Below are 18,515 nucleotides of genomic sequence, written 5' to 3' on the forward strand. Positions count from 1 at the left end.
CAAGGACTCCTAGTGGTTTTTGCTGATTCAGACTAACACGGCTACCACTCTGAAACCTGCCACAATATATTTAGTCAATGAGGGCCTTTAGTTTAATTGTAGTTTCAGTTAATTGTTGTTACACAGCATCCTCTATTCAAGGATTATATCCTAGATTTCCAGGGAACTGGACTTGCTTTATTATAACCTGTGATGGAAACCAAAGAGAAACAGAGAATGACGGTGTTGGAAACTTCAAGGGTCAGATTTTCAACTTTGCAAGGATGGATACGTACTAGGACTGTACACCCATGTACTCGCCTCAAACGCTCATATGCACATGTGTAACAGGGGCCCAGATGTGCAAGTGCAAAATGCCTGTCTGGTGCACAGCAGTGGGTAAGGAAACCGCTCTGGGGGCTGCTAGGTTGAAAATGCAGCACTTGGAGGCAGCAAACGGATGGATGCAAGTGCAGAGAGAGAATTTCCTTGGTTTCATCCCTTCCCCCAACTCCATCCCGTCAGTCATTGCTTAGTCCCCGTAACACACAATCCCTGCCCTGCACAGCCAGATGGTCTCCTTCTGTTCTCGCCAGCCCTCCTGTTTCATCCCTCTCCAATGCCCGCCCCTCAAGCCCCCAGACCCCTTGCCCCTCCCCTCCGACCTCCCCAGCCCTCTCGCCCCTCCAGGCGCGCTGCCCCGCCCCTCTGGCTCCCCCCGCGGCGGGGACGGGGTTACTGGCGGACAGCCCCCTCGCCCCCTGCCGGGATGAACCGGAAGTGGGTGTGCGCGTGAGGGGCGCCGAGCCCGGGGGATGAGGGGGGGGGGGCGGTCTGTCTGGCCCGGGTTCTGCGCCTGCGCGGTGGGGTGGCCGGTGGTTGCGCCGCGCCGCGCCGCGGTGGGTGTTTCTCTCCCTGGGCCCCGGCCCGGTCTCGGCGGCGAGGCGGGGGCGAGGATGTGAAGATGGCGGAGCTGCAGATGCTGCTGGAGGAGGAAATCCCGGGCGGGCGCCGGGCCCTCTTCGACAGCTACACCAACCTGGAGCGGGTGGCCGAGTACTGCGAGACCAACTACATCCAGGTGCCGGCGGGAGCGGGCGCTGCCGGGCGGCGGGGCCGGGGCCGCCTCTCCCCGCGGGCTGAGGGGGCGGGGGGCTCCAGCTGGGGAGAAAGGGGAATGACCGTGGGGGGCCCAGCCCGGCTCTCTGCCCGCGGGGGGCGGCGGGGGGGTGCGTGGTGCCGCCGCCGCCTCCGGAGACCGGTTCACCTCCCGAAAGCCCCCCCACCCCCCGGGGGGCGGGTGTATCTTGGCGCCCGGGCGCCTCTCCCTGATGCCCAGCCTGGGCTGGCCCCGGCTGGGGAGGCGGCGGGCGCTGGGCGAGCAGAGCTGATGAGGGCTGTAGGGGGGTCGGCAGATGGGGGACGGAAGAGGTGAAGCGCTGCGGGGGGGGGTATTTATAGGGCTCGGTCTTGCAGGGCTCTTCGGTCCGATGCAGCCGCTTTCCGTCGGCATCGTGGGGGAAGGAAGCAGCGACGGGCGCGCAGTTAGGCTGGCGGCCGTGGCGGGGTCGGGAAGAGGGGGTGACAGGGGCTTGCGGTGGACCTTGGTGGGGAGTCACGTGGGCCGGGCATGTGTGGAGGAAGGAGGCTAGTGCTGCGGGGGGGGTTGCCGAGAGGAGTGGAGGAGCATGGCAGGGGGCTGTCAGAGTGAGATCGCTCCCGTGGGGTGAGGAGTCGCAGGAGAATAGAGATGAGGCCAGTGAAGAGGGGGAAGGTGGAATCAACAGCCTGGTACCTGTCGAGAATTTTGCAGCACTCTCCTCACTGCCGTACCGAACAATCATTAAAAGAAGTGCCTGGGACCCCAGTTTCATATTCTCTCTCTTTCCCCCCCATGGAAGCCGTTTTTGTGTGTTTCTTTCAGAACTGGCACATAAGGATGATAATAGCTGTGGCCAGTTTGAGATGTTGGTAGGATTACTGTAGCAGGTGACCCGGGGGACGGGAATGATATAACCAGTGCGGGAGAGAATAGTTAAAATAATGTCACTATAGAAGAGATTACACTGTTTAATTCACGGCATCCACATCATAGAATGACCAACATTTTACTGGGAAAAATATTTTATTTATTGATATTTTAGGTCATTTACAATAAGATTTCAATTAGTGTGATGACACAGCTAAATACATACCTTGTTAGAAAATGAACAGTATTTAACAGCATGTTATATCATTACTATTTCCCCTTTTTCAAATTATTTAATCAAAAGTGTACTTTGATAATATGAATGTTTAAATATGTAACTTTTTAAAATCTGTATTGCGAAGCTGACTGTCTTTTGGGTGGGTGGGAAGAGTCTCAAAGGCACAGGAAGTGGGGAGATGTAATTCAGTTATTGTCCTCTGTGTATGCCCTTCTTGACTATCTGTTGTCCCTATAGATACAAGATGATTGTGTCCATGTTATTATTTGTATTACCATATAGCATCTAGGAGCCCTCATCATGGACCAGGACCTTGTTGTGCATATCTAAAGATCTCAATGATTTCAGTATTTCCTTTGTATTGTTTTCCTGTGCAAGGTGTATCCATTTTTTTTAGAGTTTATCTGGCACTGTCCTCACAAAATGTTGAGTCTTCCATTAGTAAATATTCTACTGATATAACCAGCTTGGTTAAAGGACTTCTGAATCTTTTTTTGTTACTGATCTGTCTAGGTATCTATACCATGCTTATGACTATCTGAGCCTCTTACAAAATTGCGTAAATTCACCCAAATAGTCCATGCTTAGAGCTACATTTTTGTTTCTCCTTTTCAGGAACAAGTAGAGGGGACTAAATTACTCTTTATGGTCTATCCCTTTCCAAAAACAAGCAGCATTGTGAGCTATTTTGCTTAGTCATGTGAAAAAGGTTAGTCCTGCAGTTTGTGCAGAAGATGGTCAGAGTTGTGGTCATTCTTAGCTATGGTGGAGAATTAAGCCTCCAAGAAGCCCTGTCTTCAGCTTCTACTAGTTCTGCCATGGTCTTCTAGAACAGTGGCTTTCGACCTTTCCAGATTACTGTACTCCTTTCAGGAGTCTGATTTGTCTTGCGTACCCCAAGTTTCATCCCACTTAGAAACTACTTGCTTACAAAAATAAAAGTGTCACTGCATACTGTTACTGAAAAATTGCTTACTTTCTCATTTTTACCATATAATTATAAAATCAATTTGTTTATGTAAATATTGTGCTTGCATGTCAGTGTTTAGTGTATAGAGCAGTATAAACAAGTCATTGTCTGTATGAAATTTTAGTTTGTAGTGACTTTGCTAGTGCTTATTATATAGCCTGTTGTAAAATTAGACAGATGTCTAAATGAATTGAATTACTCCCTGGAAGACCTCTGCATACCCCTGGTTGAGAACCACTGTTCTAGAATTTCCTTGTGTGTTTGACTGCTGCAGTTTCAGGAGGTCTTTGTTATGGGGACCTTTGCGATGTCTAAGGGCTAGGCCAAGCTAAGACTAAGATTTGAATTTGATCTAATATTGGATGGGTAGCCGCTACAGTGATTGGAGCATGAAAGTGATATGCTCATATTGACCTCTTTGCCATCAGTTTGTCAGCAGTTTTGTGTACCAGTTGGTGATTTGTAGGCTCTGTAGTTTTATTCCGAAGTATAGAAATTGTTGTTAAAATGGGCGGATGTGTAGATCACTGTGAGAAGTCTGACAAGATTCATCTGCTTATATCACTTAATAGAGAATTTGAAGTATACTGTTAATATATATTTGATTTTCTTAGCAACTTGAAAGGTGCTTCAAATATCTTCAGGTATCATGGAGATCTCTGCATGGGATTTGCTAGCTGGAGCAATTACTGTAATTTGATATGTTTCTTATGAAACTAGGTATTCAGATTGTACAACTTTGGGAGTCATAAACTTCAAATATAGAAATCTGGCTAATCAGCTATACTTGATTTGTTGTATGAAGAGTAAGAGTTACTTCAGCACCATTTAAAAACAAAAGCAGGTAAACCTTTCTTATGGTTAGTGTTCAAGAAATAGGTAACCAGCCTTCCCTTGCATGTGCTGATACAGCACCCTAAAATCTTGTGATAGCAAATGATCAGATAAAACATCAAATGTATAGTAAGTAATTTAATTTCATTGCAAATATAAGAGGAGAAAAAATGTGAAAGACCAGTGTTTTGGCAGAAAACAGCTTTCTTCAGTTTTAGCTCTAGAAAAATGTTTGCTCTTTTTAAATTCTCCACTGAGTCCCTCTTTAGTACACCAGCCAATCAACTGATATGGTGACATGTTTTTCAGCAGCCATTAACTCTGCTGAAGAGGAAAATAAATTGATACATGCTATGGAAAAATAAAATTTCCAGATTACACTCAAATAATTCAGACTTTTTTTTAATATCTGACTTAAAGCAAAAATAGGCATAAGGTTACCCAGAGCAATAAATCAGTTTCTAAACTTAAATTCATAAACATAAATATCAAAATATGCAGTCTTTATAGAGAAATGGAATAAAAATAAACATTACTCAACAGACAAGACTTATTCCTACAATAAAAAGAAGTTGGGGGAAGCACATAGTGATCTCTGCATTTTCTTTCAAAAAAAAAAAATACAATACAGCATGTACGTGCATTTTTCAAACAACTTTGTTCAGAAGACTCTTCATCAGAGCTGTTAGGGTTTGCTAATCAGAGGCAGGAATCTGATGCTGGTTATTCATAGGCTCATCTTCTCATGCTCTGCAGATTATACCCAGTTCAGTGCTCAGTCTGCACCATGTTATAAAGTTAACTTTATTGAAGAGTAGCTAATTGATGACCAAGAATTTAATTAATTATTCAGGGTCTCCATTTTCACAAAAAATAGTTGCATTGTACAGTCCTTTTGTATGGGTCTCCTATAAGAAGCAAAGAATGCTCAGACTGGTCAATAAGCCACAATTGTATAATTTTGGTGTTTTAGAATTTTCTTTGCTGTTCCAAGAAATGTTACACATGATGTGATTGCACATTTTTTTTAATCACACTTATTTCTATTACTAATATACTAAAGTAAATCCTAGCATTATCTTGGCTTATCCATCTTTTGAAGGTTATACTACAGGTCTCTGTGAGAATAATCAACTATTATACTCTGTTCAGACCTTTTTTGGTTTACCCAGTAATCACTGCTTCTCTTAAAAAGCCTCTCATTTCATGCAATGCATCTAGCTTCCAAAACTCATGAACTCTCAAATCTTTTGGCACGCTTTGAAAGTGAGTTGGAAAAATTACTAGATACATGCTGGCCAGAGGACTAAACCTACTTGTCACAAGCAGATATAAAATATTAGAGTGGAGAGCTTCCGCCATTGAGGTATGTGTTCAGGTGAAAAGCCAGCGTGCCACATCTAGTTTTTGGGATAGGTGCTGGGATTTCTACCAGCTGCTGTCCCTGGAGCCTTCTGAAAGGCACTGTCATTCTCAGTCTTTGAAGAATGTGATGCTCCACTCATCTCTAGTTGCTCGAAAGTAAGAATGAGCTCTCCCACCCTTCCCCACCTTCAGAGCCTCAAGGCTGCTGTGAGGGGTGTGCGTTTCCAGTATTGTATTGGCTTCTCCAGTCTCTTGGCTGTTGTGAGGAGAGGAGTGGCCAGTAGGTTTCTACTACTCTCTTTCCTCTAGAGCAGGGGTCGGCAACCTTTGAGAAGTGGCGTGCCAAGTCTTCATTAATTTAAGGTTTTGCAGCCCCTGATAAATTTTACATTTACAGGGGCCCCTGACAGAACCCCAGACTGGCAGTGGGCTGAGTGGGGCTGGCGGCCAGGACCCCGGCTGGCAAGGGGCTGGGCTGCTGGAACCCCAGACCATCAGCGGACTGAGCGGGGTGGCGGACAGAACTCCAGACCGGCAGCGGGTGAGCAAGGCCGGCGGCCGGGACCCCAACCGGCAGCGGGGCCGGCGGCTTAGCCTGCCAGTCTGGGGTTCCATCCGCCTGCTCCTGCCAGCCAGGGTCCCGGCCGCCAGCCCTGCTCAGCCCGCTGCCGGCCTGGGGTTCTGTTCACCCAGGCAGGCAGTGGGCTGAGCGGGGCCGGTGGCTGGGATCCCGGCTGGCAGCAGCATGCCAGTAAAAATCGGCACGCATGCCACCGGTTGCCGACTCCTGCTCTAGAGCCACTACTTTTCGAAGCCCTTGTAAATAACTTTAGTGCCTGCTCTCCCTTGGTGCAGGTAGCTTCCCTAAGCAGTAGAACTGTGAAATCAACATGATTCTTGACAGTTTTACCACTGCCCATAGGGTTCTGAGTAGCAGCATTGAAACTGACCGGAGTCGTTAACTTCACTCTGCTATTTCTTACCCAAACTGAATCACTATTAAAACATAGGAGCTGTCTGTGAACTCTACAAGACAATACTGCATTCTTTATATTTGGAAGATTTTTCCACAACTGTATGGGGTATAAACTTTTTTTTAATTAAAAAGAAAAGAAAAAGGTGCAGCCATAATTAATAGCCTTCTAGGCTCTTGTATTGAGATGGGAAAGTTTCCTGCTCATGGGTGGAATTTTCTAGCCTATTTCAGTTGCCTTCCCATTTGTTCTTAGCAATCCTACTTCATCATGGAACATAAATAAGGGATTTTACTGTATAAATAATGTTAAACAAATACTCTGCTGCAGTATTTGCAACCCAAACATTCTGTTCAGATTCTTCTTCTGACCTTACCTATCACTATAGCATATTGTAGCTTGTGTTAGTACATGAGAAACTTACTATAGCCAGATCATTCTGTTTTCAATGTCCAAATAACAGATTTGCACAAAGTAAACAAACAGTGCAAATAATGCAAAGTAAACAGGTTTATTAAACTTCTCCTTTTAATATTAAAGTGATGCATGCAAGTAAATTTGTTTTTAAAAACTATTTTTAACCTGACTGTTCCTTTAAATTTTGTTTTCTTTTTAAGCTAGCTACTAGTATATTAGTGGTTATACTTGGATCTTACAAGTGTGCATGGAAGGCTTGTTCTGCAAATATAAAAGAGTCATTGATGAGTTTAAGGCTGCAATAGTTGAGGAGTGCAGAAAGATGCTGATAAATTAAAGCTGCTTAACAAAATTAGGGAACTGGAAAAACAAATCTGATGGATCTGTGGACATATCAGTACATAAAATGGTTAGACTTTCAGCCTGTTGTTTCCCCAATGCACATGCAGTTTTTACCCTCAGACTACTGTAGCATTCCACAAAAATCATATAATTTAAATAACTGCCTAAGGGAAGGTCCAAGTACTCTCTGCTTTTATGGTATCTACTTATTTTTTTGAATATCGTTGAATACCAAGCAGTATAATAGCTATGTAAACTGAACATTCCTTGTTAATAAGGTTGTATGTAGCCACTATTCTGTTGAAATAAAGCAAGCATTTGTTTGACATGTCTCTCTTTAGGCTCAAAGTTATCTGCTGGGGAATGGGAAATTCTCATAGTTTTCCTTAAGCCATGTCCATGCTATGGGTGCTACAGCTGTGTCACCATAGCACTGCAGTATAGGTGCTTCCCACTTCTCCGAGCAGAGGTAGCTAGATCGATGGAAGAATTGTCCCATTGACTTAGCTGCGTCTCCACTGGGAATTAAGTTGTCTTAAACTGTAGCATGACAGTATGAATTTTTCACACCCCTGAGTGGCCTAGCTAGGTTAGTCTAAATTTTAAGTGTAGACCAAGCCTAAGTGTCTCCCTTTTTGTGCTCTCCCCTTGAGCTTCCCCCTGTAAATTCAGTGAAGATCTTACAAATGTATTTTCAATTGTTTTTAATTTACTATAACTTGTCTTTTCCTCCTAGGTGCCTAAACTGTCCAGGCTGTCAGTCCATTAGGAGGCTAATGGTTTTGGCAGGTCCTGTTAATTAAATGTGAGGGTTTTTAGCTTCCATGTCTAGGTAACGGGATAACCAAAATATCTCCTTCCTGTGGAATGGCATCAGTAATGAGGCTCAGGTAGCTAGGAGAAAAATCAGACTGATACAGGTATTTAAGAATGAGCACTTTAAATTTTTTTACGTATTTTAAATATACTGTAAATATCTAAAAAGGACTGTTATTTTATCCAATACTATGTGTACATGTCTTCAATTGATTTTTTCTTAAAAAATGATTCTTTAATTTATTTTTTTTTATACCTAGAATAGTATTCGATGGTGTGTATTCATTCATTGCAAGCACATCCGAGTTATGGGCTGCTGTTACTGTGTATTTATCTTGTGGTCCAGGTTTATGGAGAGATCATTAGTGGGTTGGTTGAATTGGTATTGTGATAATCTCTATCAGCTCATTTTGCCTTTTCCCCCCTAATGAGCCATATAACTGGTAAACTAGGCGTTTATCACTCAACCACTGTACTTTCCTTTGTATAACTGTGTTACATTTTACAAAGAGTCATTCAAAGCATTTAATAGGGTCACTGAGTTAAAAATCATGGTTTGTAAAATAGTAGGATTGATTCTTCTGTGTGTTCAGAATAGCATGAGCCATTTGTTATCTGTGTTAATGGGAGTTATCAGTTTTACTATCCCATGCACTGATGGGAAAACAGAATTTATGAATACTATATAGTTACTGCTGGAAAAGAGGCACATCTATTCTTGTATCATTGAGTATGTTTGTTGAGAGTGGCATTTTGGTAGCTATCTTCTGCTGTGTATCTACTTCCTGATGATGTAGACATTGAATAATGTTGATCAAGGATGCCATTCAGAGCAGCAAGCTTATGTTCACTGTTATATATGCATCATAAGCGTTTTAAAATCTGAATTCTGTTGCTCACATTTTATATGTATTTGTGATCATTAATCTTTGTGGCTTTAGTGCTTTACGTTTCAGTGCAGGAAGTGGTACACCATTGTGGTGAATATCTAAAACCCACCCAAAGCCTTCACCAAGGAGCATTCAGCTAAGTGAAAAACTTCAGATCTCCATTAAGTTAAATTGAACCATGATTGGAGGAGAGAGAAGAACTTCTCTAGCTGGTGTGTTTTTATGACAGATTTTAACTGCAGTCTGAATGCTAAATTGTGCTGGCCCAGTTTTAGTAGAATTTGTGAAGATGAAGTTTTTAAGCTATTCTTTGTTTACTTGTGTATAATTGAAAGCAACATCTTGCTTACCAATGCAAAACCTCTAAATTTTGTTGGTTATCCTTTTACTTGAACGAGAATCTTTGTTAATGCACTTTTAATAACTTATAAAGCAAGAAGAAAAGGAGTACTTGTGGCACCTTAGTGACTAACCAATTTATTTGAGCTCAAATAAATGCTCAAATAAATTGTTTAGTCTCTAAGGTGCCACAAGTACTCCTTTTCTTTTTGTGAATACAGACTAACACGGCTGCTACTCTGAAACTTATAAAGCAAGATAATGCTCTGTTAGATGGGATAGATGATGGGCAACATAATGTATTTGGGTAATTTTTTTTTCAATTTTCAGGGCTCTGATTAGCCAATTTGGACACTTTTTTTTTTTTTCCTGGAACTAAATAAACTGCTAGGTGAAAATGGATCTCATGCATGTTTCAGTCAGAATGAATGGGGTTTTGTGCAACCTTAATTTTAGGTTCTTGGATTGTTTAAACAGAAGTTGACTAGGTTCTCAGGGAAGGAGATGAGTGTGGATTAAAATGACATGGGAGACACCACCCGTAAGTTTTGAGCGTGGAAGGAAACCTTGCTGTTAACCTTTCCATAGCAAGCCCCAGAATGATGTGACTTGAATATGAAGTGGAACCTATTTTTTTTTATATGGTGGCTTATGTTAGGAGGGTTTGAAAATTTCACTTACGTGCTTTTTTCAGAGTAATGGCCGTGTTAGTCTGTATTCGCAAAAAGAAAAGGAGTACTTGTGGCACCTTAGAAACTAACCAATTTATTTGAGCATAAGCTTTCGTGAGCTACTTTTGAGTGTTGAGGACGAAGTTTCCCTGGAAGAGTGAGGGCCTAAGTGATTGTCTTTTGTAGATTAAGTGTTCATTTAAAAAAAAATTTTTTTTTAACCCTTCTGGTTAATAAAGGTAGTCTTTCAAATGTGAAGTGGTTGTTAACCAATCTAGGGCTTTACAAAATCTGGAAATGAAGGGCTCCATTGCCTCTTAGCTGCGCCAGGCAACAGTAGAATGAAATTAACAACTCTGATCAGTTTAATTGTTTCAGTTCAGAACCTTGTGGGTAGTAGTGAAACTGTCAAGAATCATGTGAATTTCATGTTTTTGCACCTTTGGAAAAATGCACAGCACTGCAGTTATTCCTGGGAGTGGAGGACCCAAGTAGGCTGGGGGAACATATATTTTATAAGTGTAGTAGGCAGGATCTAGATCATGTGCTGTATTTGACAGAAAAAAGGCATTAATTTTGCTACAGCTTCTGTATCCTGTAACTACCCACATTAAAAACTACAGTTAGTGGAATTTTCTTAGTCTTTTAATAATAGATAATAGTGTTTTGTTCTGGCATCTATTAGCGATGGGTTAGCATTAAGGCTAAATGAAGGTCTGCTTTTGTTGTTTTTAAAAAAGCAGAATCTGTTCCTTTGACAGTATGTGTAAAGCTGCTACTTTAATAAATGGTCTAAAATGAGGTTGAGGTGGTTGAATTAATTTGTCTTGGTTTGTTTTATTCGTAATTCTAACATTCCTAAAATTTTCTTATCATAGTTAAATGTTTACTGAATAAGAATACTGTAATGAATTTTCAACACAGTTCAGAAGTATTTGCCACTCTTTTATTAGTACCGGAACTGTGAGTGGTGTTAATCTCCCAGTAAAGCTTCTGTTTTATTGATCTTTCCCAGCAGGAAGTTGTCTGATACAGTTTGAGAGACAGGAAATGGGGCTCAATGTTTGAATGCACAAGAAGGCTGGAGATATTTGTTCCAGAATACAGGAATCAGCCTGGATAAAAGAACAAATGTTTATAGATTTGATGAAACTACCGGGGTGTGTGCACACTAGCCTTTACAAATGTGTTAAGTATCTCAAGTGAATTGGTGACCAATTAACTGAAGATAAAGTCCAGTGAAGATGAGCTTTAAGTATGTAGTGAGTTTAAAAAATAAACAATGTAGGATGTAAAAGGAATGGAATAGACCAATATGCAACAATGTGGTATGTTGTATCTATGGAGGCATTCCTCAGCATTTTCTCTATCCAACATTTAGTGGGTTAACTCTAAAGAGGGGTAAGGCTGTTTATCCTGATGTCCTTCCTTTGGCAGCTTGATTTCACAGCGTGGTTCCGTCTCCAGAACTAGCCAGCTGTTGAATGTGCAAGGTCCTGGAGCAAATGATGTAGCATTGTATAAAGGATCAGTGTGTGCTTAGCCTTGCTAGCTAGGACATTGGTGATCCTCAGAATATCATAGAAAGTTCTTTTGACCTTTTTCAGGAAGTACCCACATAAGCACTTAGACTGTAGCCTCTTCTGTCTGAGTACATTTCCGTACATAAGTCTACAAACTGGGATCGTAGAATGGGGAGAATAATCTGTAGAGTCAGGATCTCTGATATTGCACTTGACAGTATTTTGCTTTTCTGGTGGATCTGCTGTCAACATCTTTGCTTACAATGCAATAGTTTGCCTTTAACTTTTTTTTGTTGTTGTCTGAGTGCATTACATAAAATTGGTTACTTCAGTTGATCTATCTTTCTTCAAATGGAAGAGAACAGTACTCACGAGCTTACCCAACAGGATACTTAATGGAATAAATGAACAGAACTTTTGTAAATGGTTATGGATCATCTTGGGATCTGTTAGAAATACCAAATTTGGAACTTTCTCAGCATTGCGCAGTCCTTAATTAATACGCACCAAATATCATGACTCAGGCTAAAAAGCATCTGGAACTATTGAAAGTCAATGAGACAAACTGACCTTTTGGCAACCTTGGAAAAAGTCAAACTTTGGATATCCCCTCATGTATTTGGGGGTGTCCAAGGTTGCCTACTCAATGTCAAGATTTGAGCTCAATATAAATACGTAAATTGTCAGTGAATCAGCCTGTTGCAAGCCTTTGTAATATATTAATGCTACTTATTCAAAGACCGTTTACAAATGATATATACTACTTTGGACTTATGTTCTTATAAATCACCTTACTGCATCTGAAGTGATGTGTAGTTATTGGTAAGCTGGAACGCAACCTGTAACAGTGTATAACATTTAGGACAGAAAGTGAAGAATGCTATTTTGAAGGCCCAAACTTCACTGGGCTAGGAATTGATTTAAAGGTGAATTGAAGAGGGGACAGAAAAATTGCGTTGTCATATTTTTTCTGTTTTATGATGAAAGAAGACTTGCATCTTATTTTTACAGATGTGTGGGTTTTTTTTGCTTGGGTTTGACCCTAAAGATATACAAAGTATGAGGTTTTGTCTCACTGTTTTTGATGTAGGCTGCCTTACAGGATCAGAGAATTGGAGTGAGAGCTTTCTCTGCCCTTATTTGAAAGGTCATGGTGTTAAATCTTTAACAAAGATCTTTCTTTCCCAGCTGATTGTCAGTTGTTTGACTTAAATAGGTGTTAACAAAAACAGTTTTGACAAGTCTAACTTAATCCTTTCACATGGCAGTTGCTCAGCTTTCACATTCTGAATACATAATGTTGGCCAGCTTCTGCCGTTGACATAGCAACTTCAAGGAATAACAAAGCAAGACCTCAATTTCTAAAGTTAAAAAAAAAAAAAAAAAAAAGGCAGAAAGCTCTTTTGGAGGAAAAAGTCCTTTGTGTCTTTTATAAACCATAAAGAACCAAAAATGAGCACATTTTTTCTTTTGGATGTCACCTTGAAGACAGTAGTGTATCATATGTGCTACAATAGAGACTACGTCGAATCAGCAGTTTTCCACAAGTGGGACATCCTTTGAGGCTGATATACTACACCATTTCGTTTGGTGAGGAGAAAGGTTGGTCTTGTGGCTAAGTACTGGAATGGAACTCAAGATTTTGGCATCAGTTCCTGGCTCTACCCCAGACTTCCTTTCTCATATTGGGTAAGTCACTTTCTCTCTCTGTGCTTTGGTTCTCCATCTGTAAGATGGGGATAACACCTCCTTTCTGTCCTGACTACTGTATTTAGATTGGTTTCAGAGTAGCAGCCATGTTAGTCTGTATTCGCAAAAAGAAAAGGAGTACTTGTGGCACCTTAGAGACTAAACAATTTATTTGAGCATAAGTTTAAGTATCTCCAGGATGCCATTGTCTACACTGTACACTTCTACACAAACCGAATCACACCTTGAGCACTTATGTTCTGTCTACCTAAACTCCTATGCAGTTTTAGTTAGTATAGTTCATATGTAAAATGCTTTTTATCTGTAGATCTCAGGGTCTTACAAAGGAAGATAAGTATCCTTTCTGTTTCACAATATGAGGAAATCAAGTCGCACACAAGTGAGTTTACTTCCCCAAGGATCCATCTCCACTGGGCTTTGCACACAGTTAATGGCACTGCTTAAATAGTTTTTACTGTAGTCCTGCTAAAGCTAGTTCTAACATGGGATAGCCAAATGGAGGCATGTGTGAAAGGAAGAATAGTCTTGTGGTTAAGGCATTGGGTTGGCGGAGCCCTGCGTGGATACAAATTACGTCTGATCTGTGATCCCCAAAAAATAGTCCCTGGATACGGATATCTGTGGATTTGCAGGGCTCAATGGATCAGAACTCAGGATTGCTGTGTCCTGTTCCTGGCTTTGCTACACGCTTCCTGTGTAACCTTGGTTAATCACTTTATCCCTTTGTACCAAAATTCTTCATCTGCAAAATGAGGTTTGTACTTCCCTAATTAGGGGTGTTGAGACTATATTGTTGATAAATTGTACAGTCAATTGCTAGACCGCACTTTGGTTCATTATGAAATATACTCAAGAAACCAAATAACCAATGTCAGGTTTATTAATATGGTACAGGGAAAAGGTTCTATACAATATCAGTCTCCGAAGAGCGGTCTCGTACAGCGATGGTACAGTTGCCTTATACCAAAGGTGTCTTTTCGCAGGTCACGCATTTTAGCTGGTATTATTTATATGATTTTACAAGTTACACATCTCCTTACGCATCACTAAAATCCAACCCTCAGTTTAACCCAGTTCCCTAACTTCTTGTTGTTTTTCCTTCCTTATCTTTGTTTTGGGTGCTAGCCTTCCAGGTACTGGTCTGTGAAGGTTCTTCCTTAGCTTGTACTAAGACATAGAATAAATGTATCTTGATTTTTGACAAGTTTCCTCTCCGCTTAATGCAAATGCAAGGAGTTATAGGATATTTAGCATCAGTGAACTAGATCATGGTATAGGCCAGTTTAGGCTGTATCACTGTCACAATATTTGTGCTTAATGCATATGTGTGTGTGTGTGTGTGTGTGTACAGTTAATATGATACATATTCAGATATTCGCCAGCATTATTAGTTAGCAGTATGTAAAATGGTCTGATATTCCAGTATGAACACCAAGAAAAGCCAGTAAGTAAAGTAAGTATTTGTGTGTGTTTTTGGGATGGTGGTGGTTAGGGTAGACATGAAGTTGGTGGGAGTCTTCTGGACTTAAGAAACCAGTGGGAATGAGGAAGGGGATTGCATGAGGAATAGAGAAATGAATGCATAGATTAAAAAAAGTCCCTTGAGCAAGTGCACCTGTAATCTTCACATCCTATAACTTTTCAGGGACTTTAAGCCTGAACAGCTTTGTTTAATATTGTTAATAGTTAGAGATGGGGCTATCATGTAAACAAGTCCCTGTCAAATAAAAAGATTCATTGTGCAGAAGTTTCGTTGACCATGGTGTAAAGAAATGCCCCTTGGTTCATGCAGTAGTAGAACTTGCTGAATATAGATTTAAAATAGCTGTAAGGTCAATTCAAAAACAAATGAAACCACTTTAACCATGAAAGAATTCAGGGTAAATGAACTTTTTGCCAAATGAACAGGAATTAAACATGTTTCAAACGTTTTTTCTTAATTTTGATCATTGCATCTTTCCAGTGATTGTATTTTGTCTCTGAGATAACCAAAAAACCCACCAGCAATTATTCATTTTTCTGTGTATTTTGATTGCTTCTGGAATTTATAGTTTGGTGATACATTTGCTGAAGGTTGAAACTTAACTTCAAAGGTCCCAATCTAGCAATGACTTAAAGTTTAATTTTTGGTACAGTGAATTAAACTATTGAATTGTATGTTTATTAGCCCTGACAATGGAAGAAATATTAAGATTGCATTACCAACTCATTCTTCAAAGTCCTGTTTTTCCTCTTACTCACTTTTAAGACAGTCATCATGACCATCTTTGAGTACTGGATACTGCTTTCTTCAGTTCCTGTCAGCTAGAGGTGCCATTAAAGTGGTGCAAAGGTGTCTACCACTGGCTCTGTGTACTACTTTTTTAGTGCTCTTACTCCTTGATGTCCTAAAAACCAAAAGAAAAATTAGTCTCGAAGTATGGACCCATACATGACTTTGCTTTATTCTTACCTGTAGTCGGTGTCTTAGAATTGTAATCCAGTTGTTTTTCCCCGTATAGCCCCAGACTACCTTAGTGGTCATGCTTAACATTTCAGTTGCCTTTGATAACTATATAGTAATATAAGTGGCTTATCTTTACATCATGAAATGTTTTGGGACTGTGACTCACTAGTGGATTACAGCTTGTTTTTGGAACTCTCTGTATTGTACTGGCATTCTCTTGTTGGTAGCAATTCTGATGATGGAAGTCTGCATTGCTTCCAAAAATAAAAGTAGATATACTGGAGTATATTTTTCATTCTATCCCTGGGTATCAGTAGGAGATAACAGGAGGGACATGTCTACCAGTGTCTGCTCCCAACCTCTTGCAATCGCCATATGGGAGAACAGAAGAGGTAGTAGAACAAGTAGTTAAATGTCATCAGTTATTGGTCCATTATATGGTCTGGTGGCAATAGCTATTTTGAAAAGCTGTTTTAAAACTGACAAGATATTATAAGTGACAGTTTTGCTTATGCAATAGCTTTTTCAGAAAGCCTTTATCCAAAGACACCAAGGACAGCTGCAGTATAATCCTATGCAAAATTAAAAACCCCATCACATTGGAGCTGGGATTCTAAATATGTTTAACTTTAGGGGGGGCTGGTAATAGGGAAGAATGGTATGATTAGAGGAAGATTTTTTGCTTTTTGAAACACACATACCAGCTTGGAAATGAAAATTAGTTATATTAAACCCCAAACATTAGACAGGGCAGTGCATAGTTATGGTCACCTGAACAACCTTAAGTCTGTTCCACCTATACCTTGCTGATCCCCTCTGCAGTGTATGCCCATTGCAGCTTGTGTTAAATCTCTCAATTATATCCACACAAAAAAGGATGCTTTTTAAAGGACTACATGTTGTTTAAAAAGATACCTTCCGCTTTATTTGCATAGTTTGCCTTGCATGTGAAGAAACTTTGGAGTACACAGCTTTGGTTTTGTACTTATATGTTTAATACATAAATGAAATATACCTGTCACCCTGTGCCTCAGTTATGTTAACAGTTTAAATTTTGGCCTTGCCCTTAAGATAACATCAGATAATAGTAGCTTTATGTGTGAAACTCACATTTGGAACTCCATGTACTTCTGAGGAATGTGTTCATGTGTGCTGAAGAGAAGTAATTAAAAGCCTCTATTTGGTAAGCATGTATAGTCTTAAAGAAGTCATGAATAGTTTGTAGCAATCTAAAAACACTTCAAGTGTTGTCATGTATAGCAAATGTGAGTAAGATAATCCCATTAAATCACTTCTTCATTGTTAGTGACTATGAAAATTAATGACAGGTTTCAGAGTAGCAGCCGTGTTAGTCTGTATTCGCAAAAAGAAAAGGAGTACTTGTGGCACCTTAGAGACTAACCAATTCATGAAAATTAAGATGTAGATTATTTGTGACCAGGCTTTCACTTATTTGGCCAATGAGAATGAGTAGAGTTAAAGTTTAGTATGGAAATTTATATTTAAAATTAAAAGACCTACACACATTCAACTTGATTATCTTAAACATTGAAATGGTTAGGCTTTTTATTATATTTTTTAGAATGATTTTTGTAATCTCTGGGGCTTTCACTTGCATAACAGATATTAATAACCATAACTCCAGTTTAATTAAAATTTTATTTTTTGGCCTGAGTATTTTCTTGTTTTTAAAATTTAAGATTTGTATCCATTTTGCTGTCATGTATTTAGAATGTAAACTTTGCAGAACGGGGAGAATCTCTTTGTTGTGTTTCTATAGTTCCTAATATAGTGAACCTGAGGCTCCTAGTTGCTATCACAATACAAATAATAATAATTAGATAGAAGTACCTGTGTATTTTGGAAAATCCCTTAGATCACTTACCTTATCTGGAGATGGTCCTGTTCCTAAGATTAGATCTCTGTTTGTTTGTTTGTGACTCTGTCTCCTATTCCTTGCTCATGATAACATGTGGGTAGGTGGGTGGGCCGTGCCATGGAATCTCCTTTTTTCAAGATTGCCTGCCTCCTACCCCTCTTCACGCCATCCACATGCGATATGCATCATTTATGAGAGCCTCATTGGGACATTAATGTCCTAGAAAATGCTTCCAACAGTGAAATGCTTGAACCCACAACTTTTCATTCCAGCTCCCTCAAAAACAGTCAAAGTCATGAGTCCTTCTCAAGACTAATGGATTGAAACTTGCATGGAGTTTCTAGGCCAAGCAGTTTTGGACTTAAAATAAGCCAGAAAACATTAAAAAAAAAAAAAAAAAAAAAAAGTGAGGTCACATTTTAACCCTTATTCTTTTTAACCTTGAAACTTCATTAACTTGAAAGAATCAAGCAGTTGTCTAGCAAAAGTATTTCATATATTTGTATGTATATGGTTAATTTTAGGGAGATCACGTTGCAGGAGTGCTCTTTGTGCCTTGTGGTCAGCTACCCTTCAGGTGCATATCAAACCAGCCTTGCCAATAGATTGCCATCCTGCTTGGCTGATATGGAAGGCAACCATGAAGGGATTAGTCATGGTTCAGTCATTCTTAAGCTAGGGATGTAAATACTGTTTAAAAAGTTAACCATTTAAACGATTAAAATTTTCATTTAAATGGTTAACTGATTAACTGTCCGGTATGGCTAGGGCTGGGGCTGATCTGACGGAACTGGTGGGGCTGGGCTGCTTCAGCTGGGTGGTGCTGCTCTGTCTGAGCGGTGTGGCTGGAGCAATAAGACTATTGCTTACCAGTTAACCTTTTACATCCTTATTTCAAGCTTATTCCATTGTAGCTTCTGTCCAGAAGTTTTACCTCCACGTGGTTGCTAACAGGCAGTTGCAGAGCTGCTGTTTTAGCAGAAAATTACCACACATTGATTTAGGGGGAAACCTCGTAGTGAGTTTTTAACCTTTTAAGCCTTATTTGGCTCCACTTTCCGAACCTTATTTCAGGTAGTTGTGGGACTGCCACCATAAGAATACTCTCTGACCTTCGAAAGGGCAGGCGAGTTTAAGCTTCAACAATAGGCCA

The 18,515-nt window shown here is 40.3% G+C and overlaps 1 protein-coding gene across 2 annotated transcripts in view; it reads left to right on the forward strand.

Annotated features, from left to right (window-relative positions):
- Positions 1–867: 867 nt before the first annotated feature.
- Positions 868–18,515, forward strand: part of ABI2 (abl interactor 2) — a 101,305-nt gene continuing 83,657 nt past the window's right edge. For both annotated transcript variants that reach the window (XM_077829980.1, XM_077829981.1), the window contains exon 1: positions 868–1,060. In XM_077829980.1, coding sequence (XP_077686106.1) covers positions 944–1,060 — 117 coding nt within the window. In that variant the 5' untranslated portion in view covers positions 868–943. The remainder of the gene's footprint in view (positions 1,061–18,515) is intronic.

The sequence above is a fragment of the Eretmochelys imbricata genome, chromosome 11 (assembly GCF_965152235.1).
Source record: "Eretmochelys imbricata isolate rEreImb1 chromosome 11, rEreImb1.hap1, whole genome shotgun sequence".
In the NCBI taxonomy this organism is placed as follows: Eukaryota; Metazoa; Chordata; order Testudines; family Cheloniidae; genus Eretmochelys; species Eretmochelys imbricata.